This window comes from Condylura cristata, unplaced genomic scaffold (assembly GCF_000260355.1).
Source record: "Condylura cristata isolate star-nosed mole 26May11 unplaced genomic scaffold, ConCri1.0 scaffold00005, whole genome shotgun sequence".
In the NCBI taxonomy this organism is placed as follows: Eukaryota; Metazoa; Chordata; class Mammalia; order Eulipotyphla; family Talpidae; genus Condylura; species Condylura cristata.
This window is the reverse complement of record NW_004567106.1, coordinates 32,629,064-32,646,976: the sequence shown is the minus strand read 5'-3', so window position 1 is coordinate 32,646,976 and position 17,913 is coordinate 32,629,064. Positions and strand designations below refer to the sequence as shown.

The window sequence follows — 17,913 nt, the reverse complement described above, 5'->3', positions numbered from 1 at the left end:
AAAATAAACTTTGTAATAAAAAAAAAATCCCCCAGAAAAAGTATTCATGATTTTTGAAGGACAAGAAATAGTAAGCCATTTAGACATCTGGGGAAGAGTACAGCATGGGCAAAGGTGTTGAGGAAGGATTCTTCCTGGCCTACTGAAAGAACAGCATGCACTCTGCAGGAGCAGAGCACTAAGGGGTAGAGTGACAAGAGAGAAAGTCAGGGAGGCAATGGAAAACCCGAATCCTATAACCTTTTGAAAGCTTTTAGGATTTTACTCCCTCGGAGAAGGGAGACATAGAAGGGATGTGAGCAGAGGTCAAATCTGAGTTGAGTATCATTTCAAAAGGACCTCTCAGATTGCTGAGCTGAGAAGAGGAAGCTCAGCACCCTTTATGAATGGGTTAGATAGTAATTGTTCTGGACACTAGGGACCATGCAACCTCTCTCACATCTGTTCAACTTGGCTATTTTAGCACAAAACAGCCATAAACAATAAGCAAACAAATGGACCTGGCTGAGTTACAATAAAATTTGTATTTATGAAAACAGGCATTTGATTGGTTTCACTTGTAGAACATAATTTTCCATTCTTGGCACAGTCTAGGAGGAGGCAAATATAGAAGCAGGATGACTTATTAGGAAGCTTTTGAAGTAAGCTAAACAAAAGATGGTGATAGTTCAAAACAGAGAGGAAGCAATAGAGATGACAGGAAGTGGCTGAATTTCCCATGTTCTCCTTTCACAGTGAGATGATTTCCTGATGAATTTGTAAGAAGAGTCCCATGTCCTCTGGGTGCCACAGGGCAAGGCAATTTTGTTGGGGCTGAAGAGAGCTGGTCTCAACCCCCACATGTGAACATTACGCCACCCACACCCTCTTGGAGAGGCCAGATCCATTTGAAATGAGAAAAGCCATTTAGACATGTCCAGGAAGGCAGTGAATTTGTAAGTCTGGAGTATTGTGAACTATATTGACCTAGAAAGTAATTATGTCATATGGAAATTTCAAACACAACTGTTTTTTCCTTGAATATTGATACAATGACCTAGTTGTACAGAAACCTTGGGGATTTTGGAGGATGTAATGAGATTTCTGTGACAAAAAAGTTCATCATAGATCTTTTGCAATCTCTGTGCATATAAAAATTGCTACACTGTTGTTACTGACCAAAAAACCAGAGTTATGTTATTGGAAGTTGTAAATTTTCCCTTAATTACTAAAATGAGGGACTGGAACCAATTCTTAACATTAACAGTTTTTGGCAAAGGTCATCCAGCACAAAGACGGTAATGGCTGGACCAAGAACATAGCTGTACAGGACAGAGTGACCTCTCCTCTCAGCCTCCTGGGGATTCTCCTAGTGACTGAGAGCGGCCATGGAAAGGAAGCAGGCTGCAAGTTCTCAAAGGGGCCTTAAACAGGTGTATGGCACTGTCAAGTTTCCTTCTAAGGAAATGACAGTCTATGACTCCAGGCTGTTCATTCCTGTGCCAGTCCTGGGGGAGCGGGGTGGGGGAGTAGCAGTGTACAGGAGGCTCACTGCAGGCACTTCCCTGTTCATTATCCTCACACAGAAAATGGGAGTATGCAGCTTATAAGTCTGGATTACGGTTGGAAAGGATGATAATTGTGAACACCCTGAAGCTTAGTGGTTACCACACACCTTTCCAGATGACCATCAGGGAACAAAACTTGTTGTAGTTTATCTGTGTTAGTTCCCTGTGTTGAATGGAAGAGACTTACTTCATAACTTTCCAAATGTTCTTGTGTTTTTAATCATCAAAGATATCAGAAAGTTCCAACTCTTGGGAAGAAGTATATTATTCTTCCCTCCAGGCATTAAGTGCCTGGTTGCCCCAGCCCTGAAGAGCTGAAAAAAAAAAAAATCACTCTCATAAATAGATGTTCCTGAGAGTAAGGACTCTCTTTGTTTCTGTTAATATTTGTAGTGGGCCTTGACAGCCGCCACTGTGACATCTATTTCTTTTGATAAGCACACTGGCTTTTAATTCAAGTATCTCTCCTACCTGCTTGGCCTATATGTTTGGGGGAAGTTAAATCTGAAGAAGAGAGACATTTGACTTCACCCTCAGCTTATTGGTACAGTCATATATCTAGTTCTCACTGGTTGATTCAAATAAGAGCATCTTATTACAATTATATGTAAAGGTGTTCAAGAACTGTGCTGGGAAAGGTGCCTTCCTACACTGCTGAGAAAACTTCTAGAAGTCCATAGTCTTCCTCCATGCATGTGGACAGGAGTTCTCCTGAGTTATTAGTAGGTGTCTATGATGGGTTGAATTGTGTTTCCCCCAAATTTGTATGTTGAAGTCTAAAAATTCAGACCTCAGAGTTGACTGTATATAGACATAGGGACTGTAACAAGGTAACTGAGGTCAAGTGTGGTCATAGGGTTGCCCTTACAAGACAAGGCCCTTGTCAAGACAAGGAGATAGGGACACACACTTGCTCACAAAGACTTCAGGAGACAAGGAGAAGATGACTATCCACAAGTCAAGGAGAGGGATCTGAAGATACCAGAATAGTCAACAATTCCATCTTAAATTTCTAGCTTCCAGAACTGCGAGAAAATGCAGTTGGTTTGTTTAAGCCATCTGTCTGTGGCAGCCCCAGCAAATGAATTCAACACCCTATAACTAGAAATGGGATTCAGAACAATGCCTTCTACCACCAAAACAGGGTCCTAGATGGCACTGCTGAGTGGCTAAAGCAAATCAAGCCTCAGGCTTATTCCGCCATGAGCTTTATACGATAAAAGCAAAATTATTCCTTTTATTGCCTTGTTATTTGCCATGTTAATTGTAATCAAGTTCACCACCACACCCTTAGTATAGCAGTCCCCCTTTTCTGCAGTGTTCCTTTTCAGTTTCAGTTGCCTGTGTGTAGGCATGTTCCCAAAATATTACGTAGATCAAGATGTTCTGAGAAAGAGCAAGAGCACTTTCACCTAACACCTTTTACAGCGTATTATTATAACCTATTTAATTTGTATTTATTGGTGTTTGTCTCCAAATGTGCCCTAGACATACCTGTGTGTAAGTGGAATCATGGTATATACAGGCTTCAGTATTATCCATAGTGCCAGGCAGCCATTGGGGGTCTTGGAATCCAGCCCCCTTGGATGCGGTGAGGGCACTATTGTACCTAGTGCCATCCCTTCTCATGGGAAGTATTTAATGTCTTTTGAATGAGTAAAGAAGGAACAAATAAAAAAGTCAAATATGGAGTTGTAACCTATTGAAGAAGGAAGCCCAGGGAGATAGCAAACAACAGGGGAGGGCATAGACCTTATTATCACCATATTCCGCCATTTGAGTCAGAGACTGCATCTGCCATTATGAAGCAACAGGCTCATTTATAAAGATGGCCTGTGGCACTTGTTATAATGAAAACAGTTTAATTAGCAAACATCTGAAGAAATAAACCCCCCCCAAACTCTTACAATCAGAAATTTCTAATTAGAATCACGGGACTATGATACCCAGATTGCTTCCAACCTCTTAAGATGTCCAGATAAGGCCCTCCCTGGTGGCGCAGCGGGTTAAAGCACTGCACTGAGAATCTAAAAGCCGCTTCCGCATGAGTTCGATTCCCGCCTGCCCCGGAGGTGACCACATGGTGTGGCAGACCTCTCCTGACCCGCCCGCTGCTCCCCTCAGCAGTGTACTTCATTGATCTGCCTGTTCTGCTCCCCACTCTGTCTCTGGTGAAGCCTCTCACCACCCCTGCTCCTCTGGCCTGTACCCCAGTTCTGTATGTATAAATAAATAAATCTTTAAAAAAAAAAAAAGATATCCAGATAAGCCCTTCATTTTAGAGGAGAGAAAAAGAAGGATTATTGAGGGTGATCTCCTTTGCTAGTTCACAGAGTACTGGAGCAGAGGTAGGGAACAAGATCAACCCAATTTCTCTAAAGAAGAAAAACCTTTCTTTGAGGAAGTAGTCATTCCTTTTAATTTAATCATTCCCACAGTGATAAGACAACACCTTCTTTTCCTCTCAAAACTGATTTTCTTTATAAGCAGAGACTATCTCTTGAAACATTCAGCATCTTTTGAAACATTTAGAGTAGGGAACAATCTATATGAAAAGCATATGTATTTCCTCAGATGTTAGCCAATTAAGCATATGTCAGTAGAGAAAGTCAGATAGTAGAGAGATTTTGTAGCATTAGGTAGAAAGGTGCACACAGATGTCAGAAAAACATACAAAAGAAAACTTTGGTTAGGAAACACTTAAATTTTTAGTGCCTGTCTTGTGTTCTTTTTACATTTTAGGAGACAATGACGTTATGAAATAAAAAGTGAAAGATGAGGTAATGGCACATTAGATAAGTTGTGAAAAGAGAAATAATGAGTGAATATCTAGTGCCTTTTTATTTCTGTCAAATGAGAAAATACTGAGTTGATGGAATCAAAATCAAATCAGTAATTAGGAAAAGTTTAGATAATTCTTTCAAATGCAGAGAAATAAGACCAAGATAGTTAAATAATGAGAGAGAAAAGTCATATTTATTGCTTATGGATAATTAGTGTTTCTGAATCAGATGAGAACAAATGGAACACCATCAATATTCAGACATAAATAAAATGAGCAAAGAAGCCAGTTTAATCTGATATCAAAAGATATTACATGGAAAGTAACAGACTGACCTGAAAGTAAAGGACAAAAAGACCAGTAAATATAAGTGTAAAAGCATGAAACCTCTAAGAAAAAAAAACCTAGAACAATAGAAAATGTGTTAACCTGTGAAGAACATAAGATTGATTTCAGACTTCTCCTTTGTAAAATGAAATGTCAGTACTCAATGGAGCAACATATTTGGAGATCTGTGCTGTGAATTCACGATTTTTATAGACTTATATATTGTCATTTTTGTGGCTGCAGGAAAAAGATTTTTGTAAGTGTCAGTTGCTTGAGAATCCAGTTCAACTAGCAATTGTGAAAGGGGAAAAATGACCAAAGTGCTTCAGAAAATTGAAAGTTGTTTCAAAATTGAGGTACCATGAATGGAAAAGCTAATCTTTGGTGAGTACTGAAATATGTAATAAACATAGAAATACTTGCTGGTAATTATTGCAAGTGTAAGCATAAAGCAGAAGATAAATGCCATAAATATGTTTTTAAATACCATGTCATTATTTTTTTAATCTAGATACAGTAAAAACAAAGATGAACTTGATATTACATCACATAAATTAAACTTCAAGCAAGGTCAAAGATAAGATTAAAATGAATGGTTTATATGTGTGTATGTCAGTGTGTGTGTATGAGACAGAGAGTGAGAGAGTGAGAGAGGAAGCTCACAAGCTTTCATTAGGGACAAATTAATGAAGAGCCTTTAGCAACTAAATAAAAGTGATAAAATTTATATAATAACTATTGAATAATATATTAATATAAAATATGTGACAATGAATTCTTTCAATGGAATTTTATTCACATCTGAAATAGGTGGCTGGAGGAAATTTGAGGACTATAATTAATAAGGAAATTAACAAATTTATAAGGACAAAGAATATGCCAAGAGACTGAGTATAATAAAGCCAACACTGGAAGGTATATGAAAATAGAACTCTGACCCACAAGCCCAGAAAGCCAATCTACTCTCTGCAGCAACCCATCCAGAAAGTCACGCAATCACTGCTGCCCCCAGATAGCCAGGCCTTGGTTAAAAACTGAGTTTCCTTAAATGTTGATCTTACTTCCAACTTAGGGCCAAGTAAAGAAAGTCAAAGATACACTGCTAACCAGTCACATATGATGCTCTTTTTTTTGTTGTTGTTGTTTTGTTTTGTTTTTAAAGATTTATTTATTTGTGCATATGGAACTGGGGTACAGCCCAGAGGTTCAGGGGTGGTGAGAGGCTTCACCAGAGAGAGAGTGGGGAGCAGAACAGGCAGATGGACGAAGTACACTGCTGAGGGGAGCAGCGAGTGGGTCAGGAGAGGTCTGCCACGCCATGTGGTCACCTTCCGGGCAGTCAACTCATGCGGAAGTGAATCAACTCATGCGGAAGTGGCTTTAGCTTCTTAGAGCTGTGCTTTAACCCACTGCGCCATCAGGGAGGGCCTGATGCTCTGTTTCTAATCAGACTGCCAATGCCTTTCCTTGTAGACAACTACTCAAGCCACCTGCAGTTTACCCTCTTATTCTGTAGGAGGGTGGTCCATGGAAATAAATAAATGAACTGAGTATGTAACTCAAATTCAGGAAATAGAGGTGAATGACAGTGAAGGAAGAGGCAGTGAACCCTACCTGTGGCCTTGTATACTTCAACATCCTTAACCTCACCTACTTTACTGAACCTCTCAATTTTCTCTGCTGTCAGGTAATTAACAGGAAAGTTTGGAGGGTGGTATTTCCTTTTGTTCACTAGTAAATTGCTCTCCAAAAGTGCTTCAAGCACAGCTAATTTCTTTTCCCAATATGAGAAGATTTGGCCTTATCGGAAGAAGTCTGTTATTTGAATGCGTGCCCAAAAAGTCTTTTTCTTTGTTGAATACTCAATGGCAGTTACTCTCATTAGCTTTCCTTCTTTATAACGTTTGAATAAAACCGACAAGTCAGTCTTAAAAGATGATACATGACTAATAAATTTTAATTGGCACTTTAACTCATAAAATATAAACAACCATTACATTCATCCAGAAAATTGTTAGAATGGAAGGCCTAAAAATTATAGAATGTGCCAAAATAGCAGCTTGAAGATTCTTCCATTCTGAAGACTCAGCCTACAGGAAACATTCCTTATGGAATATGTAGAGGAGAGTTAGTAAAGATTGTTTTTGAAGGGGTAAAAAAAAAATTGTGGAAGAGAATAGAGGAGTCAAATTAAAAAACTCCCTTCATTAAAAAACTGTGATAGGGCCCTCCCTGGTGATGCAAGGGGTTAGGATGCAGCACTGCAAGCTGGCTGCAGCCGCTTCAGTGAGAGTTCAATTCCCGGTCCGGAGGTGATCCACAGATCTCTTCTGTCTCTCCTGCTGCTCCCCTCAGTAGTGTACTTCATTGATTTGCCTGTTCTGCTCCCCGCTCTGCCTCTGGTGAATCCTCTCACCGCTCCTGCACCTCTGGCCTGCACCCCAGTTCTGTATGCATCAATCAATCATTCATTTTAAAAACTAAAGTGTTAGGATAAGAGTTATTCTTTGTTATCACAAATGAGTGCCTCTGTGTCACAGTGGGAAACAAAATAGGTGTGGATTCTCCTTTGATACACAGCTAGGGTGTAGGAAATGGTTCCATTTTAAAATAAACAAGTTATATATGTCATTAATAGAAGAACAGAGAGAATCCAGTCTTAAATTAAGGAAACAGTATGACTCTGTAGGCCAACGGGCTTTCATTTTCAGGGGCTATTTAACAACATGCCTTTTGGAGAACTTTCATTCTTCAGTAAGTGATGAAAAAATTTTCATAAAGTTATTTCAATAAACAACTACAGTGGTAGCATTAATAGCTAGCATTTATCATACAGTTATTCTGGGCTTTTTACTTCATAGCTATGATCTCATTAATCCTCTCTATAACTCTGTGTGGTATCAACATTTTTAAGAAAATGATAACCAGAGAAGTCACTTTTTCAAGGTCACAGAGCCAGGAAGTAGAATTGCTGATATTCTAACTCAAGTCTGAATAACCTAAAACATTGGCAGAGCAAAATGTGGACATTCTCGTATTATTTTAAGGGACGATTTGATACAATAGTTGTCGGAAGAATTTAGTTGTCGGAAGAATAATTGCGTGGGAAAAAATGACATGCCCACTGGAGTGTTGATTAAAACCCCAAACTAACTCTTTCCAGCATTTGAAACTGTTAAGTTTTGTCTGCCTATACATTGATATAGGCCCTAGTACCTCTCCCCAAAGGGTCTGAAGTGAAAGAGTTTGAAATGGGTGACATTTCTCTTCAGTGACCTTGGCTTCTTCCCCACTCCTTTGTATCCACTGCCCTCAGAACATTTATCTTTCTAAGAACTCTCAGAAATTCACTTACTCTTGGAGGCAATACACAAAAAAGTCAGCATCTAGCCTTCAGAATGCTTTCCTTTAACAGGCATCAAGGAAGTGCTCACAGACAGACACTGCAGCCCTTTCACAGTTTCCAGGCGCCTTGCGATGGGCAGGAGGACTTCCTGGCCCTTCTGCCTGTCTGCGGTGAGGCACCACTGCTGTGGAAACTACAGACCATTACCTACTCAGCTACAGATATTTTAAACTAAATCATAGCACTTTCAAGCCTTCTTTGGGGGTTATGTTCAGTTTTTACTAACATCGCTAGTTACTCTTTAGGATTGAGTTGGTCAACCCCACTCGTTGCTAAAACACATTGGCAGGACGCTCCATCCTGCTCCGTGTCACCAGTTTCCATCAACCTGAGGTGGCTCAGGGTGCCCATGGGTCACCTAGCCCACACATAGGCCCCATGGGAAGGTGCATACTGGTGTGGTTAAAAATTGTATTATTTGCAAAAAGACCACCTAGGTTTGAACTTCTGGTCCTCCATTCACTGCGTGACTTAAAGGAAGATCTAGGTCTCTTTGAGCATTAACTTCCCAGTCTATGAAAGGAGATTATGACAGGACTAGGTCATAGGATTAAATGAGGTAATATACACAAAGCATTTAGCATATAGTCTGGTACATAATAAACATTTAATAAAACATAGCTTCAATTATTGTGGCCCTGTTTCTAATGACTTCCCATGACACTTCAATTTACCTTTCAGAAAACAAGAAATACAGAATTTCACCATCTCTGCAAGAATTACTTATTCAACACATAATTACTTCCTTCCAGCTTTTGTTTAGGTTCTTTCACTAAACCCACCTTAAGACTTGTGGAGAAACTACACCTAGAAAACTCTCCTGACACAGGAAAATAATTCCCTAAGTACATCCAGAAAATGACTTACCATCTCATTCATTCATTAATATTGACTTGTCATCAGACGTTGCCTGATTACCCACACCTCTGCACCACTGAGGGTGGACTGTCAGAAACCTGGGTTATCACAGCCTCAGGAGCAGGAAGCTGGAGCCATAAACACAGGGCTGGCAGAGTCCTCAGCTGCCCGCACCACTGTGCAGCGGCCAGTGGCCATGATGGGGAACACTGGGAGGAGGGTCAGGATTTTGAGGACACACATCTCTAGAATTACTTATTGCATAGAGGTAAAGAGAACCCACATCCCTCTTCCTCCTGAGATTGGAGGCAGTGATAAGGCTTTGAATCTGAAATCTCACTGCCCAGCATGGAGCAGGAAAGGCTGTTCCTAGTGGACAAGTAAGAACAATTACCATCCACAAAACTGACCCTTCTTCTGCTCAACTCCTAGTGCATTACGTTGGGATGAGCTCCCTTGCTGTAAGGACAACTGGCAGCTGGCTTGGTGATGCCAAGCTGCACCAGCCCTTCCCCCACCTGGGCTTAACAGGCATTTGGCCAGCCTCACTACTCTACATCTACAATTTCTCCCAGTAGCAGCATGTGGATCCGATCCACAGCCTCCTGGCCACTCTGCTTTTGCCACAGTTTCAGGAAAAAGATACTGCTAGATCAGAACTAAACTGAGGCTGAAATGTCATTTGGATTTTGGGGCTCCTGGGAGAACTCATCCAGTGGCTTAAATTAATTTGCCTTGACCAGATGGTGAATGCAGAGCCATGGCCTCAGTCCTGCAGCTGCAGCACTGAGCAAGGCTTTGAGTTGGATAGTCTACTACAGCAACCATCACAGACAAGCAACTTTCCTACCTGGGCTCACCCTCTAGACTGGACTCTGGGACAAGCAAGCTGAGCTGGCTCTCGAGTTCTAATGATTCTGATTGGGTCAAGATTCCCCCCGACACAGTAACAGAAAGAACAGCATCTGAAACCAATACCCTTGGGTTACAATTCTAAAGCAAGACCATTACAACAGGACTGGAAGGAAAAGACATAGTGATCAACCCACAGAAATAATCACAGAACATCAGACAGAATGGGGAAGCAGAGGAATTCACCTCAATCAATGGGGCAGGACAAAACATCGGGGAAAATCTCTAATGCAATAGAAAGAGCCAAACCACTTGAAGATACTTGACAGCAGCAGCCTGATGAAATTAGAAGCGCAATGGACATACAAGACAAGAAATACAAGGACAGAAAAAAAAAATGAAAGAATTCTAAACAGAAACCACAGAAATAAAGAACGCAATCGTTAAAAATTGCAATACAGGAGCTCACAAGTATATTCAGTGAGGCTGAGGAGAGAAATATTGAGACAGAACATAGGGTAATGAAAGCCATCCAGAAAGAACAACAAAAAGAGGAAAGAATTAAGAGAAATGAAGACAACCAAAGAGTCTTAGGGGACAACACCAAGAGGAACAGTATTCATACCCTAAGGATTCCAGAAGGAGGAAAGGGGAAAAGTCCTATTTGAAGATACAAAGCTGAGAACTTCTCCAAAGCTGAAAACAAATATTCAGTTCCAATAAGTTCAAAGAATGCTAAGCAAAGTAAACTCAAACACAAAACAAGACGCTTTTTAACTAAAATGGCATGGGCCCTCCCAGGTGGTACAATGGGTTAAAGCACAGCACTAAGAAGCTAAAGCCACTGCAACAAGAGTTCGATCCCCGCCCCGGAGGTGCCGCGCATGGCGCAGCAGACCTCTCCTGGCCGGCCACTGCTCCCCTCAGCGGTGTACTTCGTCATTCGGCCTGTTTTGCTCCCCACTCTGTGGTGAATTCTCTCATCCCACACACCTCTGGCCTGTACCCCAGTTCTGTATGCATAATAAATCTTTAAAAAAATAATTAAAATGATGCACAAGATGCTTTATAATTAAAATGGCAAAATATTTAAAAATACAGAGAGAATTCTTAAAGCTTCTAGAAAAAGATGAAGAATCACATATACAGGAAACCCTTTTTGACTATCAGCAGATTTCCCAGCAGAAATTTTATAGATCGGAAGGGAATGGCATGACATTTCAATATACAGAAAGGAAAAGATCTCCAACCAGGAGGCCTATAATCAGTGAGGCTAAAGTCAAAATCAAAGGTGTAGTAAAAAAATGTAGACACATAACAGCTGAAGGCCTCCATCTCTTCTAACCATGCTTCGCAGGAAATATTAAAGGGATTGCTATTTAAAAAAAAAATGAGGCTCATTTAGTAGCAATAAGAGTAGTGATAAAATCAGGAGTTATGATGGGAGGTAGGACTAAAAACAGGCCTGGTGAAGGAGCTCGAAATTAATTTACTCTCAACAGAAGATCGGTTATAAGTACAGAACCAAACGTACAAACCACATGGTAACTGTAGAACAAAAATATCAAGACGATAAAAACGGAAGCTGAATAATACATAAAAAAATAACTATCAACATGCAAAGGGACGAAAATAAGAGAATAGAAACAAACCACAAATTTGCCCAAAGGAAAAAAATAAATCACCAATAAATACTTGTCCTATATTGATTTCCCAATTATCAATGGCCTTAGTGAATGAATTAAAGGCACTGAGTAGCTGATGGGTCAGAAAACCAAATCCAGCTTTGCGCTGCCTGCCGAGGTCGCGAGCCTGGCGGGGTAACCACGGCCTGAGCCCCAGCAAGGCCACTCACTCTGGGCAGCGGGTGTTGGCAGAGTGCCTCTGCTTCTCCCGGGCTGTGTGTTTCCAGACCAGCCTGTGCCAGAGGGCCCTCAGGCTATTTGTACTGGGGCCAACAGAGCCAAGAGCTGGCAGACTCGCCACTCCGAAGGCTGGAGAAAGCAGCTTCTGATGACAGCTTGTGCCCTGGGGATTGATTTCAAGCATAGTCCAAAAAATTTCAAGGCAGGAGGGCACACATTTGCAGAATATATGCAAATTCAAACTAGTTTATGTTTAATCTATGACTTATATAAATATGATGAATATGCTTAAGCCTACGTTAATATAACTCATGGTGAAGTTTCAATTACTTATTCTTTTATTGATTATTTTTGACGATATTTTATGTTCTATGCTCATACCCTTCCCATACAGAAACATAGATCGAAATATGTATGTTTGTCTGATTATTATTGTAACTGGCTAGAAGGTGATTTTAGAAGGTGATTTTCATGGGAGCACCTTCCTTTGTTTAAAAGAGATGGCTGACTTTTAAAGAAAGATGTAATGTTCCCAAGACCACAGTTTAAACGCAATAAGAGAAACAGAATTCCTTAGTTCAGATAAATAAACATTTGGAGGAAAGAGAAAGCAAAAAAATAATAAGGTATAAGGCTAGAGCAAGGTAAATGAGAAGTGTTTGGTGGTGAAAATATGTAATATTCAGTTTTAACATACGGCTTTTCTGTGATGCAATATCCTTCTGTTGCCTGAAATATTTTGGTATTTTTAAATCTAGAAAATCATATTATAAAGGTGATTTTAAAGAAAATAAGGGAAAGAGGAGTTGAGTGCTTTACTAAGGAGAAAGAATAAAAATGATTAACAATAAAAATAATAACAATAACTAGGGAAGGTGAGATATTCATGAGAGCAAGAAAGTTTAGTGGAATTAGAAAGCAAGAACCAGAAGTAATGGTGAAAATATAAACTCTAGAACATTTGAAAAAATCCTGGGGAAGACATTAACATGACATAGGGGATTCAAGTCACATTTATATAAATTTCAAAGAAAAGGTAATCCCTAAGCAGAGTCTCTTACCTCCTTTATCAGAGGCTCAAGAGGCAAAATATGTATGAAATAAAAGTGAATATCTTATGGAAGAGTTTAGATCAAACTTAGACCTCTGGTAAACCTTCCTCTAGGAAATTAAAAAAAAAAAAAGCTCTTCAACTGCCTTCTTGAAATTTCCCAGAATGAATTAACAAATAAAAAACAGATTAGAACATTTATCAGAAATTAAGCTTGGATTAATATTGCTGACTATGGATTAGAATAGAGGATACTCTTTAAAAATACATTTGAAAATTTAATTATTTTTGTTAACACTTTAATTCATATCCTTGCCCTCTTTAAATTCTTTTTAAAAAATTGTTTTAATTGAGGCGATGTTGGCTTACAACACTATATATGACTTGGATGTATAAATTTGTTCTTTAGATGTGTTATGAACCCACCCCCACCCCCACAGCACCCATAATCTATCACCTCTGAATTCTTACATTCTAAAAGATTAGTTCTGTAAAATGTGAGTTGTGATATTCTAATTGAAGAAATATAGTGAAAATAAGTTAATGCATCCTCATCCAGAAATTCTGCATCTCAGCATTTGCTGGTTGATCCTAATAATCCTTTACTCTTACAATCATAAGTGTGAAATGGGGTCTTGTACATAGGGGGAGTGAAAGTTTCTCCTAACCTAAGTGCACCCTTGTGTTTCAGGCTCCTCTTACCATCTCTGTATTTCTCAACTAAACCTTTGCTTTTCCAGGTCACCACAGCTCAGCTCAAGCAGGTGGACTTGCTATACATTGCTAGAGAGAGGTAGGGAATTTCAGGCTATTGACAATGGCTAGCATGGCAAAGATCCTTTTATAAGTTACAACTTTTTACTTCCATATATTGTGGTTCAAGATTAAATTCAAAGAACTGTTACTACTATAATTGAGATTATAGCAAAGTAACAAAACAGTCCTTCTTAAAGTCATCTACCTTTGAACATGAACTCTACCAGTTTGGATTCTACTCATCTCTAGTGGTGACTTTTTTTCATACAAATTTTTTAACTGAAGAATGTTTTACCATTCCCTGGTGGTGTGAGACATTCATATTGTATGGCCATTCCCAAAATACACATTTAAGTATCCTGGTCCAGGTAGTATCTTATATCTTTATATCCTGCCCAGCAGTTATGTTTCACGTCACTTACATTTCAAGGGCAATATTCACAGACTTACATCTGCAACATACTTGAGACCTCTCACCTATTATTAGATATAGGGACACAGACTTTAGAGTCATACTACAGTATAATGAGGTGATATCACTGTGGTGAACTGTGGAAGCCACTGTGGCAGAGAACGAAACCCTAAAGAACCACTTGGTGACAAGGATTATGGTATTTGCACATCTGTTGTATAGTGAGTTATTTTTATAATGGAATCTTATGGCTAGTTAAATGTATTAAGTTTGCTAGAAGAGATATTCAAATATGGGTTTTCTACCCCCATAGAAATGACTCCCATTTTTTGCTGATGTCTACCCATTTCTTTTGGTCAAATAATAGAAAGTGCGGAGACATAGAATTTCCTCACAGCATGCTCCTCTCCCACCTGCCCTCTTACGTACCTGTAATGGCCAGTTGAGTCACAAAGAAGGTCATTCTTGACTTCCTTTTCCTCCTCCATGTAGAGAACAGCACAGTGGAGTTTCCAGCAATGGTGAAAACAAAGAGGACCCCCAGGGTCACCAACTGCTCAGTCTGTAAGAAACAGAGTGGCATAAAGCCCAGGTGCCAGTGAGGACCATGTGCTCACCTGAATGCCAGGGGCTGACTCTGGTGCTGGAGGACTACCCCAAACCTCATACCCTACGTGTCAACACCCTTCTCCTAAGAAATCAAAGAAGAGTGGTCCTTGTTTATAGTTTTGAAAATTAAAGCAACCTTAGAAAATATCTATCTGGCCCTCCCTGGTGGCGCAGCGGGTTAAAGCACAGCACTGAGAATCTAAAGCCGCTTCCGCATGAGTTCGATTCCCACCTGCCCCGGAGGTGACCACATGGCGTGGCAGACCTCTCCTGACCCGCCCGCTGCTCCCCTCAGCAGTGTACTTCGTCCATCTGCCTGTTCTGCTCCACACTCTGTCTCTGGTGAAGCCTCTCACCGCCCCTGAGCCTTTTTAAAAAGATTTATTTATTTGTGCATACAGAACTGGGGTACAGGCCAGAGGCTCTTAAAAAAAAAAAATCTATCTGGCCCTCCCTGGTGGTGCAGGGGGTTAAAGCATTGCACTGCAAGCGAGCTGCAGCCGCTTCAGTGACAGTTCTATCCCCGACCAGGGAGGTGACCCACATGGCACAGGAGACCTCTCCTATCTCACCCGCTGCTCCCCTCAGCAGTGTTCTTTGCTGATCTGCCTGTCCTGCTCCCTACTCTGTCTCTGGTGAATCCTCTCGCCAACCCTGCACCTCTGGCCTGTACCCCAGTTCTGTGTGCGTAAGTCAATAAATCTTTTTTAAAAAAATCTATCTGGAAATAGGTGTCAAGTAACCAAAAAAAGTTATATTTTTTTGACCAAGCAATATTTAAATTGATGTGAAAGAATTCAAGATATGAAAAACAACACTATAATAGCAAAGATGTACATTTTTATTGCAAGAAGAAACTGGAAATATTTAAAGGGAATAGTTAAATAAATAAAGCACTTCAATTCAGTGAACTATTGTGTAGTTATTATCAAAGACAGCCCTGTGAACTATATGGCAACATTAAAAATGCTTATATATAATGTTAAGTGGAAAAACATGATAAACTTATATATTGGGGATGATTACAACCCTGCAAAATTATATACTTAGGAAAACGCCTGAAGTGTACTGAACTGTTAAGAGTGGTTATTCTAGGGTAGTGTGATTATGGGTTATTTTATTCTTTTTCCGTTGACAGAATTTTATAATATAGTTATTTTGAAGTTTCACTGAATAATATATAATTAGTAAAAATAAAAAAAATCAGGAAGGTTATTTATTTAAATGCCAAGTACTTCATAAAAATTTTTCCACAATGCCTTCAAACAGAGCTTTTCATCTGTTTGAAGCCATAGCCCAGAGTAAGCAGAAACCCAGGACACTGGACTTAGTTGGACACAGAGACAGGATAGGCCGGACAGTGGAAGAATAGCCCCTAGCTAAGGGGATCCTGATGCAAGTCTGGAATTCAAAATCAAGAGACATTAGCCCAAAAGGTCTGGGCATAATCTTGGCAAAATGCACAAGTCTGAGATGGAAATCTGCGGTGATTCTCCTATTAGAAGGAAAACTTATGAAGAGCCTGCAGAAACACCTTGTGATGGTGAAATTTTATGAATCAACTTGCTTGGGCTGTAGTACCTAGCTAGCTGGTCAAGCACTAGTGTAAAATGTTGCTGTGAAGGCATTTTGTGGAAGTGGTTAATATTTAGTCTGTGGACTTGAACTAAAGCAGATTACCCACCATAATATTATAGGCTGTATCCAATTAATTGAAAGCCTTTGGAATGTAAGCTGAGGTTTCTCAAACAAGAAAGAATTCTTCATCAGTAATTCCTCAAGGAACATAGAAATTGTGCCAGAATTTCCAAACTTCTGCCCATTTAATGTATTTGCCGGTCTCCGCAAATGTATGAACAAAGATCTTAAGATAAGTCTCTTGCTAGCTACCTCTCATTCTCTCTCTGTCTTTTCTGTAAATTTGTATAATCCTGTTGGTTCTGTTCTCTGTGGAGACTCACTGACATACTCCCTGAGGTATTATTCAGCACATTTTAATATTAATTTAAAAGCATCAATAATACATTGTATATAATATATGGTAATATAAAAATTTCATATAAATAGATTTTTTAAATTAAAACCATTTAGATACAACTCAAATATCCTTTGGCTTCCAGAAGGTAAATATCACTTTAATTACATTGTATACCTTTCCAATCCTTTGAAAAAGACTTTATAAACACACACACACACACACACACACACACAGCCCCACAGCAAATGTAGAGTATTTTTTGCTTTGGATGTCACTTTGGTATTTACTATACATATTATATAGCTTCCTTGTTTTTTTTAGTCATATTTAATGAAGTCAAGAAATCACTAAATAAAAGGTAATAGTTTCATACAATGGAGTAAAATATTTCACTTAAAAGAAGTGAATTAAAGTAACTAAAAAATGCCGAAGAGGTAGGGAAGCAAATAGACTGAAAATGGGAGAGCACTGATCAGCTTCTTGAGCCAGTTCAGATTCATGCATCCCCTCATTCTCCATGAGAACGATAACACACCTGGCATTCCCTCAGTTGCCATGGGGAACCCTAACCAATTCTGCCAGTTTCCAGAGCAGGAGGAGTTTCTCACAGGTGCTCCTGTAACCCCTATCCAGTTGCAGGTAACATCTTCATGAGCCCTGCTTTGTTAGCAAGTCAATATTTAGATTCTCCATCCTGAATGTACTAATGGATTCCTGAAGTTTTGGTGAAGGTTGGGGCCTTAGGAATACAGAATGGTGGAAGTTAGGAGGATGAGTATTGCAGGGGGGGAAGGTGGCACACATTTGGAGGGAGAGAAGCCCTGGGCTCATGATATTGAAGGGCACAGACAGCAGATACCTTAACTCCAGATGTATGCCATCTCCCACTGGAAGGTCAATCTCTGCTTAGTGCCACTCACTTTTACTGTGGTCCTTTACTGACTTATTCTAGGTAGATTCCAAATAGGTTTTTGTTGCCAGCATTTTTGCCAAATAACTGATTGATCTTAAGGCAATTTGGTCAGAAAAGATAAAAGAACTGATTGATAGCTTGCTTTGACAGTTTGGATTCATTTTGGTTGATTCAGTGATGAGCAGGCGTGATCTGATGGATAACTGTCCATGTCATTTTGTAAATATTTCTGTGATCATAGTCATCCCTCCTATGGTCAAATCCTGAAGTTTACTAGCTAAGAAAATATAGGAGACGGTGCTCCCAGCCACCCTGTTCAGTAGCACCCTCTCTTGCCTGGACTTCCTAACATTCTAGGGAATGGGCCCAGTCTCTCAGAAGCTTTTCAGCCTGCATAAATTGAGTTTGAATCTAAGTAGCTATTGTTGGAATAATGTTCCTCCCATTGGGAGGGCAAGCCAACATCTGGGACACTATACTGTCCAGACAACAATGCATCAATAACTCATCTCTTTCCAGACAGGGACAACAGCATTTTGTGGTACCCCTGGCATGCC

General features: G+C 39.8%; 1 protein-coding gene across 1 annotated transcript in view; it reads right to left on the bottom strand.

The window, feature by feature from the left end:
• NPSR1 (neuropeptide S receptor 1) overlaps nt 1-17,913 on the bottom strand; it is a 125,167-nt gene that overhangs the window by 83,328 nt on the left and 23,926 nt on the right. The window contains exon 2 of the mRNA XM_004676849.2: nt 14,286-14,418. Within this exon, the coding sequence (XP_004676906.1) occupies nt 14,286-14,418 (133 nt within the window). The remainder of the gene's footprint in view (nt 1-14,285; nt 14,419-17,913) is intronic.